This window comes from Artemia sp. Qi Xiang Cuo, chromosome 10 (assembly GCF_049724085.1).
Source record: "Artemia sp. Qi Xiang Cuo chromosome 10, ASM4972408v1, whole genome shotgun sequence".
Taxonomy (NCBI): domain Eukaryota; kingdom Metazoa; phylum Arthropoda; class Branchiopoda; order Anostraca; family Artemiidae; genus Artemia; species Artemia sp. Qi Xiang Cuo.
Genome location: NC_142803.1, coordinates 9470883 through 9490388, shown reverse-complemented (window position 1 = coordinate 9490388; position 19506 = coordinate 9470883). Strand labels below are relative to the sequence as shown.

The 19506-nt window shown below is 37.6% G+C and overlaps 1 protein-coding gene across 1 annotated transcript in view; it reads right to left on the bottom strand.

Moving 5' to 3' along the window:
- Nucleotides 1–19506, bottom strand: part of shot (dystonin-like protein short stop) — a 429136-nt gene that overhangs the window by 146827 nt on the left and 262803 nt on the right. The window contains 4 exon segments of the mRNA XM_089095886.1: nt 171–369; nt 5306–5529; nt 6612–6758; nt 8010–16800. Of these exon segments, the coding sequence (XP_088952012.1) occupies nt 171–369; nt 5306–5529; nt 6612–6758; nt 8010–16800 (9361 nt within the window).

Below are 19506 nucleotides of genomic sequence, written 5' to 3'. Positions count from 1 at the left end.
AATATAGATAAAATCTATATAGCAGTTATTCTAAAAAACTAGCTATTAACTTATAGCTTTAATTATACTTAATAGTTCAATTTAACAATTATCATAATCGCCTTCTTCTCTGAAATTCTGATGAAAATGACAATTTATGAAAAAGCCCATGTTTCCGCATTTCCACTTACTTTGCATTCCTCACTAAACTTCTGTGCTGCCATCCCAATAAATCGCAAATCGGCCTGGTGGGCAATAATGTCGCTCACAAAATCCCTGGTAACCTCTGTTGCCACTTGCTGTCTGTTGAGGTTGCACACTAGCTTTTCCTTGTCATCAGCGCCTCTTTCAGCTTTGCTCAGCCAGTTCTGAAAAGCTGATATTTCATTCCTAAAAAAGATAAAATGAAAGATCACTAAAAGAAGTACTATTTCTTTCTAAATTTCTTTCTAAATACATAAATTTCAAAAAAAGATTAGAAAAAATGGACAGGGGAGAAAAAGATAGAGACATAGAGCGAGAGAGAAAGAGGCCAATTCTTAATATGATCTAACCTGCTTCTTCTAGAACGCATGAGGTTCCTCTCCGAGTGTCTTTAACAGAAAAAACTTGGACATTATCTACTATAATGCTACTTATTATGTCTCAATGTATCACAACTGTGCTCGCATATATTTTTAGAAATCTGACATTTATATTTCCCCTATTGTGGTATATCTTTCTTTACTTTAGTGCCACAATGAAACGTAAAAAACAGGCAGAATCCCACTCGAAATAGCTATAACGCTCACTAAAGTATCACACGGGCCTATTCACACACCTCCTTTTACATTAGACCCCTCCCCCCATTATAAGAATTTTCTTATCTTCCCTTACGGAATCTACTTTATGCTAACAACCATGCACGGACAGTTATGAGGTATTGGACCGTTTGGACCGTTGAGGTTTGAGGTTTTAAACAGTTATGATATTTTGGATCGTTTGGACTGTTAAGGTTTGAGGCTTTGGACAATTATGAGGTTCGGACACAGGTTAGTCTTTGGACCCTTGCCCCTCCCCAAGACGTTGCGATATGTATATCCTTCAGAAATGCCTACTGTAACAGGAACAAAAAAGAAATGATTTTTAAGCCTTATTTGTCGTCAGACCGTGTATATTAGATTAAATTTGGCAGGGGAAGGGGAGGGGGAGAGGATTAACAGGAGTTTGGTATAATCCTGTTATTTTTAATCCACTTTGATAGCGGAAGGGGAGTGGGAGAGGATTAACAGGCGTTTGGTATAATCATGTTATATTTTAATCAACTTTAGCAGCGGAAGGGGAGCGGGAGAGGGTTAACAGGAATTTGGTATAATCCTGACACATTTTAATCAACTTTGGCATGGGAAGGGGAGTGGGAGAGGGTTAACAGGAGTTTGGTATAATCATGTTATATTTTAATCCACTTTGATAGCGGAAGGGGAGTGGGAGAGGATTAACAGGCGTTTGGTATAATCATGTTATATTTTAATCAACTTTGGCAGCGGAAGGGGAGTGGGAGAGGGTTAACAGGAATTTGGAATAATCATGACATATTTTAATCAATTTTGGCAGGGGAAGGGGAGTGGGAGAGGGTTAACAGGAGTTTGGTATAATCCTGTTATATTTTAATCCACTTTGATAGCGGAAGGGGAGTGGGAGAGGATTAACAGGCGTTTGGTATAATCATGTTATATTTTAATCAACTTTAGCAGCGGAAGGGGAGTGGGAGAGGGTTAAGAGGAATTTGGTATAATCCTGACACATTTTAATCAACTTTGGCAGGGGAAGGGGAGTGGGAGAGGGTTAACAGGAGTTAGGTATAATCCTGTTATATTTTAATCCACTTTGATAGCAGAAGGGGAGTGGGAGAGGATTAACAGGCGTTGGGTATAATCATGTTATATTTTAATCAACTTTAGCAGCGGAAGGGGAGTGGGAGAGGGTTAACAGGAATTTGGAATAATCATGACAAATTTTAATTAATTTTGGCAGGGGAAGGGGAGGGGGAGAGGATTAACAGGAGTTTGGTATAATCCTGTTATATTTTAATCAACTTTGAGAGCGGAAGGGGAGTGGGAGAGGATTAACAGGCGTTTGGTATAATCATGTTATATTTTAATCAACTTTAGCAGCGGAAGGGGAGTGGGAGAGGGTTAACAGGAATTTGGTATAATCCTGACAGATTTTAATCAACTTTGGCAGGGGAAGGGGAGGGGGAGAGGATTAACAGGAGTTTGGTATAATCCTGTTATATTTTAATCCACTTTGATAGCGGAAGGGAAGTGGGAGAGGATTAACAGGCGGTTGGTATAATCATGTTATATTTTAATCAACTTTAGCAGCGGAAGGGGAGCGGGAGAGGGTTAACAGGAATTTGGTATAATCCTGACACATTTTAATCAACTTTGGCAGGGGAAGGGGAGTGGGAGAGGGTTAACAGGATTTTGGTATAATCCTGACAAATTTTAATCAACTTTGGCAGGGGAAGGGGAGGGGGAGAGGATTAACAGGAGTTTGGTATAATCCTGTTATATTTTAATCCACTTTGATAGCGGAAGGGGAGTGGGAGAGGATTAACAGGCGTTTGGTATAATCATGTTATATTTTAATCAACTTTAGCAGCGGAAGGGGAGGGGGAGAGGGTTAACAGGAATTTGGTATAATCCTGACACATTTTAATCAACTTTGGCAGGGGAAGGGGAGGGGGAGAGGGTTAACAGGAGTTTGGTATAATCATGTTATATTTTAATCCACTTTGATAGCGGAAGGGGAGTGGGAGAGGATTAACAGGCGTTTGGTATAATCATGTGATATTTTAATCAACTTTAGCAGCGGAAGGGGAGAGGGAGAGGGTTAACAGGACTTTGGTATAATCATGACATATTTTAATTAATTTTGGCAGGGGAAGGGGAGTGGGAGAGGATTAACAGGAGTTTGGTATAATCCTGTTATATTTTAATCAACTTTGATAGCGGAAGGGGAGTGGGAGAGGATTAACAGGCGTTTGGTATAATCATGTTATATTTTAATCAACTTTAGCAGCGGAAGGGGAGCGGGAGAGGGTTAACAGGAATTTGGTATAATCCTGACACATTTTAATCAACTTTGGCAGGGGAAGGGGAGGGGGAGAGGATTAACAGGAGTTTGGTATAATCCTGTTATATTTTAATCCACTTTGATAGCGGAAGGGAAGTGGGAGAGGATTAACAGGCGTTTGGTATAATCATGTTATATTGTAATCAACTTTAGCAGCGGAAGGGGAGCGGGAGAGGGTTAACAGGAATTTGGTATAATCCTGACACATTTTAATCAACTTTGGCAGGGGAAGGGGAGTGGGAGAGGGTTAACAGGAGTTTGGTATAATCCTGTTATATTTTAATCCACTTTGGCAGGGGAAGGGGAGTGGGAGAGGATTAACAGGCGTTTGGTATAATCATGTTATATTTTAATCAACTTTAGCAGCGGAAGGGGAGCGGGAGAGGGTTAACAGGAATTTGGTATAATCCTGACACATTTTAATCAACTTTGGCAGGGGAAGGGGGAGGGGGAGAGGAATTAACAGGAGTTTGGTATAATCCTGTTATATTTTAATCCACTTTGATAGCGGAAGGGGAGTGGGAGAGGATTAACAGGCGTTTGGTATAATCATGTTATATTTTAATCAACTTTTGCAGCGGAAGGGGAGCGGGAGAGGGTTAACAGGAATATGGTATAATCCTGACACATTTTAATCAACTTTGGCAGGGGAAGGGGAGTGGGAGAGGGTTAACAGGAGTTTGGTATAATCCTGTTATATTTTAATCCACTTTGATAGCGGAAGGGGAGTGGGAGAGGATTAACAGGCGTTTGGTATAATCATGTTATATTTTAATCAACTTTAGCAGCGGAAGGGGAGCGGGAGAGGGTTAACAGGAATTTGGTATAATCCTGACACATTTAATCAACTTTGGCAGGGGAAGGGGAGCGGGAGAGGGTTAACAGGAATTTGGTATAATCCTGACACATTTTAATCAACTTTGGCAGGGGAAGGGGAGGGGGAGAGGATTAACAGGAGTTTGGTATAATCCTGTTATATTTTAATCCACTTTGATAGCGGAAGGGTAGTGGGAGAGGATTAACAGGCGTTTGGTATAATCATGTTATATTTTAATCAACTTTAGCAGCGGAAGGGGAGCGGGAGAGGGTTAACAGGAATTCGGTATAATCCTGACACATTTTAATCAACTTTGGCAGGGGAAGGGGAGGGGGAGAGGATTAACAGGAGTTTGGTATAATCCTGTTATATTTTAATCCACTTTGATAGCGGAAGGGGAGTGGGAGAGGATTAACAGGCGTTTGGTATAATCCTGTTATATTTTAATCAACTTTAGCAGCGGAAGGGGAGAGGGAGAGGGTTAACAGGAATTTGGAATAATCATGACAAATTTTAATCAACTTTGGCAGGGGAAGGGGAGGGGGAGAGGATTAACAGGAGTTTGTTATAATCCTGTTATATTTTAATCCACTTTGATAGCGGAAGGGGAGTGGGAGAGGATTAACAGGCGTTTGGTATAATCATGTTATATTTTAATCAACTTTAGCATCGGAAGGGGAGTGGGAGAGGGTTAACAGGAATTTGGTATAATCATGACATATTTTAATCAATTTTAGCAGGGGAAGGGGAGTGGGAGAGGGTTAACAGGAGTTTGGTATAATCATGTTGTATTTTAATCAACATTGGCAGCGAAGGGGAGAGGGAGAGGATTAACGGAGTTTGGTATAATAATGTTATATTTTAATCAACTTTGGCAGTAGAAGGGGAGTGGGAGAGGGTTAACAGGAATTTGGAATAATCATGACATATTTTAATCAATTTTGGCAGGGGAAGGGGAGTGGGAGAGGGTTAACAGGAGTTTGGTATAATCATGTTATATTTTAATCAACTTTGGATGCGGAAGGGGAGTGGGTTAAGAGGAGTTTGGTATAATCATGTTACATTTTACAACAAGGTTAGTCAGCCTGATTTATACATAACTAGTTAGGTCGATCGAAAAAATGTTTTTGTCAAAATGTAAGTTCAAATGAAATATCTGAGCTTATTTAATTTTTCCATTGCTGATCTTAACTTCATCAACAGATAAAAGCCAAGTGACAAAAAGGAAAGCTGAAGGGAGAAAGAGAGAAGCAAGAGAGAAAAAATTAGAGGAGAAAGGGAGAGGACGAAATAAAAGAGAGAGAAAGAGAGAGAGAGAGAGAGAGAGAGAGAGAGAGAGAGAGAGAGAGAGAGAGAGAGAGAGAGAGAGAGAGTCAAGTACAGGTGAAATACCTGAATTTATTTAACTCGTCCAATGCTGATCCGAGCTTCCTGTGCATCTTATCAGATTGACCATCAGCTTTTTCGAAGCGTAATTTTAATTCACGAGAGTCTTTATCCAGCGTTTTAATTTCTTCGGCAGATAGAAGCTCAGCGGATTGGCTACCCATTTGACGAGCCTGTTCCACACAGTTGATAATCTGTCTGCCATGGCCACCGATGTCGTCTCTGATATTCTAAGAGAGATAATCTACATAAAACCTTGTACTATTCTGAGACAAATGGAACAAAAAGGAGAAGAAAAAATTATTTGTTTCAAATACGAAATCTCTTACTTGCAAACCAAGGCAATTCTAAGCAGAAGAAACGTTTTACAAAATAATAAAAAAATGACTTATTCAAGCTAATCTTTTTTGTTGGGGGGGGGGGCTGAGTTTGTAATTGTTGCTTTTTTTATCGGCTTTATCGTACCAGGAAAATTGTTGCCACGTTTTATTAACTTTGGAGCTTTTTTTTATAAAGCGCTTTTGGAGTTTTTATTTGGAGCTCCGTTTTATAAAGCGGAGCTTTATTAACTTTGTTTATGAAGTTGTCGGCCAAGTTGTCCAAAGTTTGTTGTTGTTGTTTTTTGCATGCCTAATTCGTTTATTGTTTTCTTCCTGATTCGTTTATGTTTCTGTTTTTTTTTGCTATCTTTTCAATTTTGTCTCTTGTTGCTTGATTTTTGTCTGTTTTGTTCTACAAATTTGTAAACGTTTAAAAAAATAAGTCGCTATTGCTACTGATTTAAACTTTTTTTTTCTAAATTGAGAATACGAGACTTTAGCTGAGAATCATACATTCCACTTAAATTATCCGAAGAAGTTGCTCAGAAAATACTTCGAGAAAAGATAAGAACTTGGACTTAGTCCAGAAGAAATGAAGTTGTCACAACGAAACAATTTTCTTGAATAATAAAGTGAATAAAAATTTTGGGCTAGTATTTATGTTTATTGGGAGGTGTCAACATTTATCTAACTTCGAGTTTGCATACAACCCCCAGAATTTACATCAGCCCCTCCCTCCTCCCCGCCGATGGTAGTATGGATTTAAATTGGACGTAAACTGCTATATATATAGTTGGATTTAGTTAAAAGACTTAGTAGCTACGTAAACGATATCGTAGTAGTACATGACGTCTTAACGCGATTCTTGTTTACACAGAACACGAGTGGTTTTTGTTAATATTATGTAGCAACTTGTTAGGTGTATATCAGGTAGTTCGTTTGAATATTTATATATTTATCTTTGAAATATTTTCAAGGACTCTTATGATTACCTTGACAGCGTTAATTTGGTTCTTAACATCTGAAGGCTCTTCACGTATACACTCCTGGTTGGCCAGTTGCATTTCAATGTTTGAAAGCCATGATACTAAATTAGTCAGGTTTTCAGCGCAACTTCTGTATTTCTCCTCCACAGCTTGCTATTAAAAGAAAATTAAACACATCAGAGTGTGAGTTAGTAACAAAAAGAGAAACAATTTTCTGCTCAAATTCAAAAAGTAAAAGACAAAAACTTAGCTTGGAATTAACATTTCAAAACGTTCCTCATTCTGAAACATTTCACCTCGTTATACAACTTATATATATAAATATCTTATTTTATAGACTGTACATGGCCATCAGCCATCGTCTCTTTCATAGAGATGAAGAAGAAGAAATAGGGAGAAAGTAAAAGAAAAACTAGAGAACGGGAAAAAGAAGAAACAGAGATGGTTAGAGAGAAAGGAAAAGAAAGAAGGAAAGAAAAACAAAGAGAGAGCGGGGGGAGATAGAGAGAGAAAGAGTCCCAAAAAGAATTACCCCTTGAGAGGATCATTTTCACCAAAACTTATCAACATCTATAATAAGCTTTTTACTTCCGCAATTTAAGAAGAGAACTTCAGCATTTAGTTATTTTTTCTAATTCCGCTGGAAAAATAAATTAACAAAAACGCATACCTTGTATTGTCCTACTGTGCTATTAAATACGAAAAAAAAGAATGATCCAGCACATTTTAAGGATAACTTTGATTGATTTTTTTTTGGGGGGGGGGGGGGGGGCTTTTTGGTCGTGAATTCTGTATACAGTAGCAAAAATTATGATTGCAAGCTAAGTATTTTTCTGTTTGGTTCCAAATGAAAAAAAAAAAAAACATAAAACAAGTGTCACAGAAATTAGAAACAAAATTAAGATGTAAGTAAGTAAATCTAAATAATATTAGCCTAAATATATTTCGGACAGGAAATGCATATCATACACTGTTACAAATTCTAACACAAGGGGTACTATTAGCAAACCTGAAAAAAAAAGAAACAAAAAGTAACCTGGGACATGCGGGTAATACCATCTGAACCAAATTGAAACAATCACAAAAAAAAACCGTAAACAAGATGCTTTCTCTTTTAGACAACATAATTAACAAAACATTGGCTTATCAATAATTTTTATGACAAATATAACAAACAAGCTAATGAAAAACTTCAAACTTTTTTCAAATTCTCGTTTCCCGCCATAAAGAGGGTTAACATACCAAGACAGAAAAGAAGGAAAAGGAACATACATATTTCCATACATTCGGCCTACTTAAATTTAGTCAAGGCAAGCTGTTAAAATGTTAGTTGCAAGCTAAAGCACTTAATTAAAAAGCGGACGATACGGATTCCCAAAGCTGAGGGCGGAGTCAAGAGCTTACCCTTGCGTCCGCCGAGACAAGAAGACCTTGCGCCAGGGCTTCGTTGAGTTTGAGCCAGTTACCATCTTGATTACGTATGGAGCCATTTTCTGGATTGAGAATTCCTAAAGATAAAACTGTTTGCAAAGTAAGAGGTGACTCTTCTTTGGATATACGAACCATGGTAGAAGATAGGCATATAAGTTTCTGACTTACCGCCTCCTCAAATGAAAGTAACTGTTTTGTATGAGGGCAAACAAATTTTTCTGAAGTTGCGTCATAAACTTCAAGTTCAATTGCTTCGATAAGTGAAATAGCACATCCTGGAGTTAGGACAAAACCGGTTTCAACAGCTTCAAACATAGTTAAAAGACGATTATCTTCTGTATTTAACACCATTCCTTTGTCCGAGTCAAGGATACCTTCTGCAAGCGCCATGTCTAAAGTCAAAAGCCTTTTATTTTTCGTGTCTTTGACAACAGCGGTATGAGGATCAAGGATGCCTTGTTTTATTCCCTCTTTAAGACTAATTATTTCCTTAGAAACAGGGTCTTCTAACTTCCCATTGTCCAAATTTAAGTGTCCCTTTTCAATAGCTGACGTGAAAGTAAGAGGGGAACGCATAAAAACAATTGATCCTTGATCAAAGAATACACATAAACTGCCAAGCTTACCAGTTACAGGGTTAATAACCGCTTTTCTTTGCAGATCAACCATTTCTTCCTTAATAGCTGTTCTAAGAGTTACGTAGTTTCCAGAGGTGGGATGTCTGACAACAGCTGTTTCTGGGTCTATCAGCTCAGAACGAATAGCATCTTCCAAACTATATTCACTTTCTGTTCTTGGGTCACTCAATCTGAAAGTCTTCAAATCTACTAAGCCGTAGTCAATTCCTTCACTGAAGCTAATGGGATTTCCAACGTGTTTAAGCAGGCCACAATCGAATGCTTGAGATATGCTTAAACTTCCACCAGAATTTGGATCAAATATTTTTGCCTTTGCTACATCTATACAACCGTCATTAATAGCAGCTTGAAGACTTTTATTAGGCGCCGTGTATAAAGTCGTCAGTGGCTCGACAAGACCATGTTCAATACTTAAATCGAGTTGCAGCTGATCACCAACAAGCGGGTCGATAATCTTCCCCGTTTCTTGCAAAATCAAATCATTCAATACCACTTCTAGTAAAGACATTGGCTTTTTTGAATTTACTATATAGCCTTTCATCTTTGCTTCAAGGAAATTTATAGTATCATAAGATTCGTTTGGTGCATTATAACGACCTCTGATTGGATCAACTAGATTAATCTTCAAGGACTCTGATAGTGAAAGATACTTCCGAACATTTGGTAGTCTTAAAACTGACTTTGATGCATCAATCAATTCTGATGTAATAGCTTCTTGAAGAGTTATTTGTTGGCCAGTAATAGGATGTACAAATAGTCCTGTTAGTGGGTTATACAGGCTAAGGCTCAGAGCTTCATATAGTGTGAATGGTGTCTCAACGTCAATAATTAGACCATCGTTAAATGCTTTCAATAGTGATATACTGGACTTGAAATTATATGGGAACATCTTCCCCGATCTTCTATCAATGATACCAAGCCGACAAGCTTCGACAAGACTTAACAGCTCTTTTGTTTCTGGGTTGAAATAGACGGGCAGTGCTGGATTTACGACTAGACGTCGCAGAGCTTCGTGCAGAGTTATATGCTTTCCTGTATTAGGGTCTAGTAGTAGGCCTGATTCTTCATCGTAAAAACCACGAGAAAGCATTTTCTGCAAAGAAATAGCGCCGCGGCTGTCTATTATTAGTCCAGACTGGAGTGCTTCTTCAAGAGGTAATTCTTTGTTATTTCTAAAGTCCATAACATTTGTTGAGTCACTCTTTACAACACATGAGTTAATTGCATCGAGAAGGGACCTTTTCTTAAGGAATCCATGTTCTGTGTCAACAACGTGTACTGAATCAGAATCTATTAATTTCAATTCTATTGCCTCCAATAGCGACACACTTATACCCGTGTTTGGATTCAAGAAAGAACTAGTTTCTGGGTTAAACACTTTGAGTAAAATGGCAGTAGTGAGGGGGAGTGGGAGGCTGATTTCAAACATAAGGTTTTGCTCAACAGCTGCAGCAAGATCAATATAAACGTCTTTAGAAATGCAAATTTTCCCTTTTTGTGCATCAAGCAATCCACAATCAACAGCTTGATCATAAGAAAGTACAGCGCCAGAATTGGGATCTGTAAACAGAGTCTTCGACTTATCAACTAACCCTTGTTTTTCTGCATATTTAACAGCATACGCTGCATTTTCTTCTATAATTTTTCCCAATTTGGGATCATATACTCCCACTGAAACGGATCGAGGTAAAGAACACCTTCGTTCTGCTTTTACAAGCAGCCCCTTTTCAAGTGACTCAAACAAATTCATTTCACTGCCTGTCACTGGGTCTATATATTGGCCAGAGAATGGATTCAAAATGCCGGTATGTATGGCTTGGCTTAAGGTTAAAATTTCGCCAGTTCTAGAATCCTTCAAAAAGGATCCATCCAAGACAAACTCCCTTCTCAGTGCTTCCTGTATAGTTAAGGTTTCATCGGTAATTGTAAGAAGTCCTGATTTTGGGTTGTAAATACCAGTACGGATAGCATCTTGAATAGTGATTTGTTTGGGTTTACGTTTTAGTTTGCCTTTTTCAAAAATCTCGGTGATTTCATAAATTTCTTCTTGTATGATAATCTTAATCCCTTCTATTCTTGCAGAATTAGATAGGATAGCTGTTCTTAACTCCACTCCAGCACCGTTGGTTTCCACAATTAAGTCTTTAACATCAACTAAACCACTTAGAATTGCTTCATTAAGACTTTCAAATCTACCGTTATAGATATTATTAAACTTATCCGTTCTTTTATCAAAGAGTGGAGAGCTGAGGGCATCTTCTAAACGAATAGACTTCACAGATGAATAGATGATCCCTGATTTAAGACCTTCTTCAACACTCAGATAACCAGAAGTGGTACGAATCTTCCCATCACAAACAATACTTTCGTCAACAGCTTCTGCAAGGGTCATGAAGTAGCCAGATGATGGATGTTTTATGAGGGTTGCATATGAATCTAGAATGCAGCAATCTAAAGCATCAGGTATATTGATCATATTTCCAATAAAGGGATCAAAAATTGTTCCATTTTTATCCAGCACACCTCTTTCATAACCTGCTTCAATGGTAAGGGGATAACTCTTAGGACGAACTAAACCTACATTAACCGCTTCTTGAAGTTCATAATAAGTATCGTCTATAATCAAATATTTCTTTTGGCTATCAGAAGACAAACTTTGTAAAAGAGGTTTTGAAGATCTGTTTTTAACAACAGTGAAATTTTCTATCGGAATAAGGCCTTTTGAAATGGCGGTTGCAATGTGGACGCTCTCTCCTTCAACTATAACATGCTTTGTCTTTGGCTCATATACTTTATAAAGTTCTTCAGATGAGGATACTGAGTTTACGTTAGTGAAAGGTTGTATTTTCACCCAGCCTTTGTTGACAACTTCATAAAATTCTACGGTGCTACCATCTTTGGGGTCTTTCATTTCGCCAAAATCAGATGAAATAAGAGTCTCGTCTAAACCAGTTTTTATGGGTATGAATTTGTTTACTCTCAAGTCTTTCACGACTAAAAATTCAGAATCAATGACGTTTTGAGCAAGGAAAGAGTTGAAGGTAATGAAATTCTTAGTTGAAGGATCTTGGAAACATTTCTCACGGAAATCATAAAAACTGTGAAAAGAAGCTTCTTCCGCCGAGAGGAGTTGTCGCGCATTGATCAGAGAATCTTTAAAGTCTTCAATAAAGGTTTCACCATTTTCATTTACAACAATAACTGAATCTTCTGACACAATACCTTCTTCAAAACCAGATTCAATTGTAACTGTTTTGTCACCAACTTTTACCGAAGTCTGTCGCACTAATGGTAAAGCAAGGGCATTACTTAAACTAATTCGTCTTTGCAATGGTAAATGTTCAACACTGCCACTCAAGAGAGATTCTCTTCTAGTAAGAGTTTTTTCGGGTTCTTTGAATTTTAAAACTCCAGCAGGAATAATACTACCTCTTTGAATTGCTTCCTGAACCTTTTCTGGGGTTGCTGAGGCCATATCTTTATCCTGAAGCTGTCCAACAGTCAAAATTCGTTGAGTATCAATGTCAAAAACCAGTAGATTTGTCACATCATTTAACCAATTGTCCTTAAAAGGAATAATTAAACAATTTTCGGGGACTGGGTAAGATACCATTTGGGAGTTTATAGCATCTGCAATAGAAGTACAAACCCCAGTAACTGGGTGAATGAGCATACCATCAGCTGTCACAAGTCCAGAAACAAAACACCCCAGAACATCAACCTCAGAGGGTTCTAAATTTTCAACAATGCCAAATTTTCTTGCCAATTCGATTGTTATTGTTTTTGACGTCCTTCTACATTTAACTTTGGATTTGTCCAACATCTCAAAACCTGGTAGAAGTTTTATACACTCAGGGTTGATATTCTCAACTGATTCTATAATAGTATCTACTTGGACTTCACCCAAAGCCAGAGGGTGGGAGACCGGGGGGTAGCAGTGGGGTTGCTGAGGAGGCAAACGTAAAATCCCGGATTCAATCGCTTCATAAACCGATATAGGTACCTTAGACTGAGGGAGAACTAAAGAACGGGTCTTTACATCAATAAGTTTGTCCTTGATAGCCGTTTGTAGTTCTATTGCATTGTGAATATTCGGCTGTATGGTAGGCATCAAATATCCTGTAATGAAAGCTGTAGAAATTTCCATTGTTTTTTTCGTATTTTTATTAAAATATTTAATATCTTCGTTTATAAGCCCGAGGTTTAATGCTAAAGAAAAACTAGGAGCGATTTTCGGGTATTCATCACTTTCATTTGAGTTGGCCTTGAATAGTTTTCTTTCGACAGCGTCTGGTACTGGAAGGAGTCCCTCACGTGAGCTAACCTCTCCAGACTTCTTATTTACAAGATCTCTTTCAACTCCTTCTCTAAGACTCATTTCAACGAAATTACGGGGCTCAATGAAAGTTGAATTCGGGTCTATTATTTCCATGTTCATCGCTTCTGTCACAGACATAAATCGACCAGATTCAGGATGAATTAGTCTTTTCTTGTCAGTATCATATAGCCCTACCTCGAAAGCTTCATTGAGCGATAGAAACCGACCAACGGGTGTTGATACACTTTTTGAACTGAGATCTAATATGCCTGCATCAATTGCTTCAACAACTGTCAAAATATTGCCAGTATTCACATTACGGATTGCACCAGAAAAAGGATTGAGCTTTCCATCTTCAATGAGTTTTTCTGGTATATCAGCTTCGTCAATCAGTTTTGCAGTATTGAGGTCTATCAATCCTAAATTTGCTGCTTCCATGATCTTTGCTACCTTTCGTTTTACTTTTCCCAAGGGAGAAATTTCACTTTCAGGCAAAGTAAACTGGGGAATCAAGGTTAATCTCTCTTTAGTAAGTTCAGATAATGACTTTTTACGATCCAGCTTTTTCGCCACTTGTATTTGTTGTATTTTTTCTTCAATCAAGTCAGCTATTTCTTTTTCTGTCGTAAGGCCTGCAGCAATTGCTTCTTTGACACTAACCTCTTTGTCACCTTTCAAGTCTTTAATGAAAATTGCTGCCAGAACTTCATCTGGAAGCTTATCTAAGGATGATCGTCTTTTTTGTTTTACATATTTCTCTGCCACTTCTGAAGAAATAATTCCACGATAGATTGCTTCTTCTAATGAATATTCTTCACCTGTTTTAGGATCTTGAACTTTAATCTCCTCTTTACAATCGTCATCAACTTTTTGGGATAAGGGTACCCCAACAATAAGAACTAAACCAGCTTTGATAGCATCAGGAAACGACAAAAAGCCTTCTTTAAGTTTTATATTGCCCGTTTCTTTAGAAATAATACCCTTTCTAACTGCTTCACTAATACTAAATTCTTTATCTAGCTGCTGATCATAGAATTTCACTTTTGTTGCAGGAATTTTATTTTGGCTTATTGCCAAAAATAAATCCATTTCTATGTCGTTTACAATCAGCTTTCCTGTGCTTGGTTGGAAAACGGCACCTTTTGATATCTCAATTGGTTCTTGGTAATTAGCAGGAAACGTCATCGAGTGACTTGTGGTCAGAGAGGTAGGTTCTTCAGGATAAGTTTCTGATAGCTGAGACTTAAATTTTACTTCTCCAGCGTTGTTTTCAACAACTTCCATTCTTTTGTCATCTTTTAACCCTTCTAGTGTTTCTGTTTCTGGACTGAAACTTAAGCGTTTCTCTTTGGTTGGTAACCCAGATATTTTATTTGCCCCCGTAGTGGCTTCGTTTTTATTAACTGGAATAGTTGTAATTGCTAAAGAAACCCCCTTTGTTGCTTCAATTTTTAAAGTAGATTCTATTGATGAGATATTACTGGGTGAACTTCCCTCGACAACTACTCCTTCCCGTTGTTCCTTCAACTGATCAACAGACAAGCTAACACTGAATGTCTCATTCACTGTTTCCAGAGGCTCAAAACGCACAAATAAGCGTATGACTGCCTCTTTCAGAGATAAAATACTACCCATATGTTCATATTCTGCAGCATCAGATAACAGCCTTGATCTGGCAGCTGACAGTAAATCAACATATGAGTTTGTCGAACGATCTAATACATATCCAGAACAGGGGTCGATTAACCGTGTTTCAAGAGCTGTAATCAAAGGTACAGGTGCATCACTATTCGGGGGTAGAATTATTCCCGTGGTTGGGTCCACAATAAAGTCATTTATAGCACTCTGTAGGGATAACCCATTGGGGGGTATGGTGGTTAATTTTCGTTTGGAATTTGTACGTTGAAGACGAAACTTGTCGTTTGTGGAATCAGTTCTTTTTAAGTTTAGATTAAAATCAGTTGCTGCATTTCTTATTGTAACATTTATTGCACCATCTGCGGTATCTTCACTTAGTGACTGAATACAAGAAGCTACCTTACTAGCCTCTTCACAAAGTTCTTTTTCCCCTCTCTTAAAAGAAGTAGCGTCTACAGTATCAATCTCTAAGCCACGTTCCATGTACTCGTACTGACTGAACTTCCTAGAAGGAGAAGGCGACTTCCTTACTAGGGATGCTTTACTTACCGAGGAATTGTTTACGACAACTTCTTCAGTGACTGATTCTGCATATCTTTCGACAGTTTCAGTAGTTTCAATTATAGTGAAAACTGATACAGCCAGATTTAAAATGCTTCTTAAAACACTGGCACCTTCACTGGTTATTATTTTCATTTTCATGGCTTCATCAAGAGATATAAACTGCCTTGTTTGAGCATGGCATATTCTTCCATGCTTATAGTCTAGGCAGCCTTCAGCAACAGCTTCAAAAACCGTCATCTCAACTCCATACTTATCCTGCATGCCAATATTTCGTGAAAGCACATCACAAACTGAACGCTGAACAATTCCAGCATCTACAGCATCTACTAAGGACATATTACTACCAACTGAAATATCACAGACACATCCTAACTTCAAATCAATAATTCCAAAGTCTACAGCAGTCTTGAAATCTACAAAATCACCAGTTTTAGTATTTTTGAATCCTTCAATTTCAAACACTGTATGAAGCTTAACTGATGCTAGATACCCACACTCTACAGCTTTCCACAATGGGAGCTGTTCTTTAGACACCATATCAACGAACCTACAATTGTACAAAATAATCCCAGTCGCAACTGCTTCTTCTAAACTAACATATTCACCAGTTAATGTATTTTTCACAGTTTTCAGGTAAGGGTCAAGCAATCCATTTTTAACAGCTGTAATAACAGTCAAATTCCCACCAAAAAATGGATCCTTAAAGCTATCACAATCACCGGTTAAATATCCCTGGTCAACACAGTCTTTCAAAGTTATTGGACGCGAAACAAACTTTTTTTGAGCTGCTTCAATAAACGAAAAGCTGTCACCAGTTTTTGTATTCAAAAATAGTCCATTCTTTATATCAAGTACACCCTTCTTCACTGCGTCGTTCAAAGTCACCCTTGATTTCGCATTTGTATGAACCACCTCTCTAATGTTCGGATTTATATATTTAAGCTTTATAGCATCACTTATTGGAATGAATTTGTCAGTATTGCGATCAAGAAACTGTCCAGAATTTGTATCAATCAAATTCTGTTCAATAGCCTCAGAAAGACAATATCCATCGTAAGGCGGAGGGAGACTTAATTTTAAATAACCTCTGCGATACGCTTCTGACACAGTATATATCTGTGTATTAATATTTATTTCTCCAAAGCTATTTATGTCGCCACTTAAAATCGCAGCAACTACGCTTACCTTATTTTTCACAGCTGATATTTTTGGAGCCTTCAGCAATACTTCTGATTTTTGCTTATCAATTAACTGAAGCAGGCTTTGGCTAAGTAGTCCAATTGCAGCAGCTCTCTTTAAAGACATACACTTCCCGGTGACTTGATCACAATATTCTCCTGTTCTGAGGTCAATAATTTTAGCCTCTACAGCCTGCGACAGAGTAAGAGACTCCTTAGTGCTAGCGTCATACACAGTTCGGGCTCTATCAATGTTTTCCTCAGTTATGTTTGTGTCGAAGGAATGCTCGGAATGAGAGTCAAATTTGGAGTCTGCACCATTGATGATAGTAGATGAACCAAGACTTGTAATACTTGTTTGATTAAGTCTGACTGATGAGATTGACGTGTGCAGCCCAGATTCTGAACTAGAACTCATTCTCCAGTTCCTGAAAGACGAAAATAAAAGTTTAATCTTTGAAACTAGGTTACTAAGGGGACCAAAAGCCTGGCTCTGGACACTTCAAAATCACAGGAGGTTTTAGAAAAGGGACAGAGATTTTAGGGGCGCGAAATTTCAAATAATAATCTAATGGTTATAATCATTTTGTATTTTTTTAAAGTTTATTAATAGAGTAGAGGGCGCACTTAATAAATTAAAATAATTCATAGATTATCAATTAATTAATACAATATAAATTAATTAAACAAGAAGATATAATTAAATAATAAGAATCAAATTGAAATACTTAATAATAATTTAATAATTTAAAGAATATTATTAGTCTTGACCACTGTATATAAGTAACAGTAGAATTATTCCCTATCTCAACCATTATACAAAGCCCGACCGAGATGCAAGTGCTCTGGAGAATGTATAGACATCAGCGACATTAAATTTTTCACGGGTAGACAAGTCAGGTTTCACTTGAACGCAAAACTTGGCTTCACCTTTGTAAAACTAAATTTTAAAAATCTAGTTTTAAATTAATTTATTCCAATTGATATATAAAAATCGGTAATGAGTAGTGTAATGTTATTATTAGGTGTTTTCAGAAATTATAAGTAGGTTTCAAAGTCTCGAGTTGGCTTCAAAGGCATTTCGAGAAAGTTTCTGCGAAAATGCGTGTTCCAGGCTAATATTCACTGAATTGTTGATGGACGAGGACGGACGAGTATACGGGCAGAGCTTTTATGCGCGCCAAGACTGTATTAGCCAAATATTACTGAGTCGTGATTCTACTGTATATTATTTGTATATAGTGGTCTTGACTATCTAATAAGACTTCCAAAATCCGCTTATATTAAAAATTCATTGACATCTGACAGCCCTACCACAGAATTGCGTTAATAAGGGCTAAGGCCGTTCTCTACTGAAATATATTAAAAGATATTCCATTTAGTTTCTTACAGTGTCCATACAATTCGCCAATTCTTAGCGTTTTCAATGACTAAATTGTAAGACCTTTCAAATTACGCAATGATTCAATGATATTTACCCATATTAAATTTGCAATTACACGCAGCGTTGACCTCTGCGTTGACAAGCAATGATATTATGGTATTTGGGACTAGACACGCACACATGGAACTATTCCGGAAGACACTTGTTTCTTCAAAATTAGCCTGGGCGTCACTTGGGGCGGGGGGGGGGGTTGTCATACGTCCTAGACTTTGAAAAATACATTTTTGGGTCATTTTAACTGAATACTTTTTGTCCCTCCTACATTTTCGTGAATTTCAGCCCCCAGCACATTGAGAAAAAAAATAATGGATTATAAAAAAAAAACTTAATTAAAATATCAATTGGAGGATTCGATACCTCAAAAGATCACCTTATCTTGCCCATTATAAACTTTTCTAGTTTCTGTGGCCAAACATTTTAGAATTGATTGGGCAGTCTTGCCACAACTTGTAGATCTTGGATAATAGATTCGAATAAACGACAGAAAACTAAAAGTTGACACCTACTTTCCCGAAAATCTTAGAAAAAAAAATTTAATTTCTCTTTTTTTGCGCCAGGGATAGAGATACTCAGTTTTAATGAGACTTTTTTTTTACAAAACGGAGCCGAATTTTTTTTAAGTTCAAGAAAGGGCAGTCCCTAAGAATTTTCTATTATGCATGCTAAGAAAACGTAAAAATTAGCTCAAAAGAAATGTCATGATCTATTTGGTGGCTTTGGGAGTTCCCTATCGTGCAACCCGCTTTGACTTAAAGCCTTGCCGACGCAATATCACTATATTTTAGATCAAATTTAACAGTCAAACCCCAAAATTTTAAATACTTTCAATGAAAACTAGTCCCATGGAAGAATTCGCTATTGGATCTTTTGTCTTTGAGACGGTCAGCCGACGTTGAAGCTCAGAAAATGGCTTCAAAGGTATCAAATCCTTTAAATATCTTGAGATTTGTGTGGGGACCTAAAAACTCTTGCTTATGCGTCTGTCCGTACTTTGTACTTACAGTAGAACTAAGGCTTTTTTCGCCTCACCTGACATCTGAAATTCAGATGTTACTTTGAGCACATGCTTGGGCCAAAGAACACGGTTCTGTTTAAAGCATGAAACACCCGATCCCTCTAGAAATTTATGATTCCTTTCCATTTACACTGCGAGGTAGGAGGTTTCAGGTCCCTTACTGTTTTAGGTCTAACCTCTTGAAAAATTGCACCATGGTTTTCGATACAATTTATCTGTGTTCTTTATTTTTCCATGTGCCCACCTTTCCCCTCCTACTAGATAAATGTCTTCATACACACAGGCCCTCCTTTCTGATTCGGCTATATACAGCAATGTGTCTGGTCGTCACAAATAAACAGATTTGCTGATACTTGATTAGTAGCCGATAAACACACGAGAAGTGAAGTTTCGTTAATGCTAGTGAAATAAAACAAAATAGGATGAAAATATAATAGTTTATGAACGAATTTGGGCTATATATTTGCATATTAGGAAGGGGGGTGGGGGTAAAGCATAGTATATATTAAATACGTAACCTACCTAGGTACCTTTTTTGCCCTTTTAACCCCAAAAAAACTAAGTTTAAATAGTTTCCGCAGAGTAAGCAATACCTCACTAGTCAGCAGAAACTCGGTTTTGAATAGCATCGTTGACATTCTATATGCGTTTCTCTTCGCTTGTTTATCGGCTACT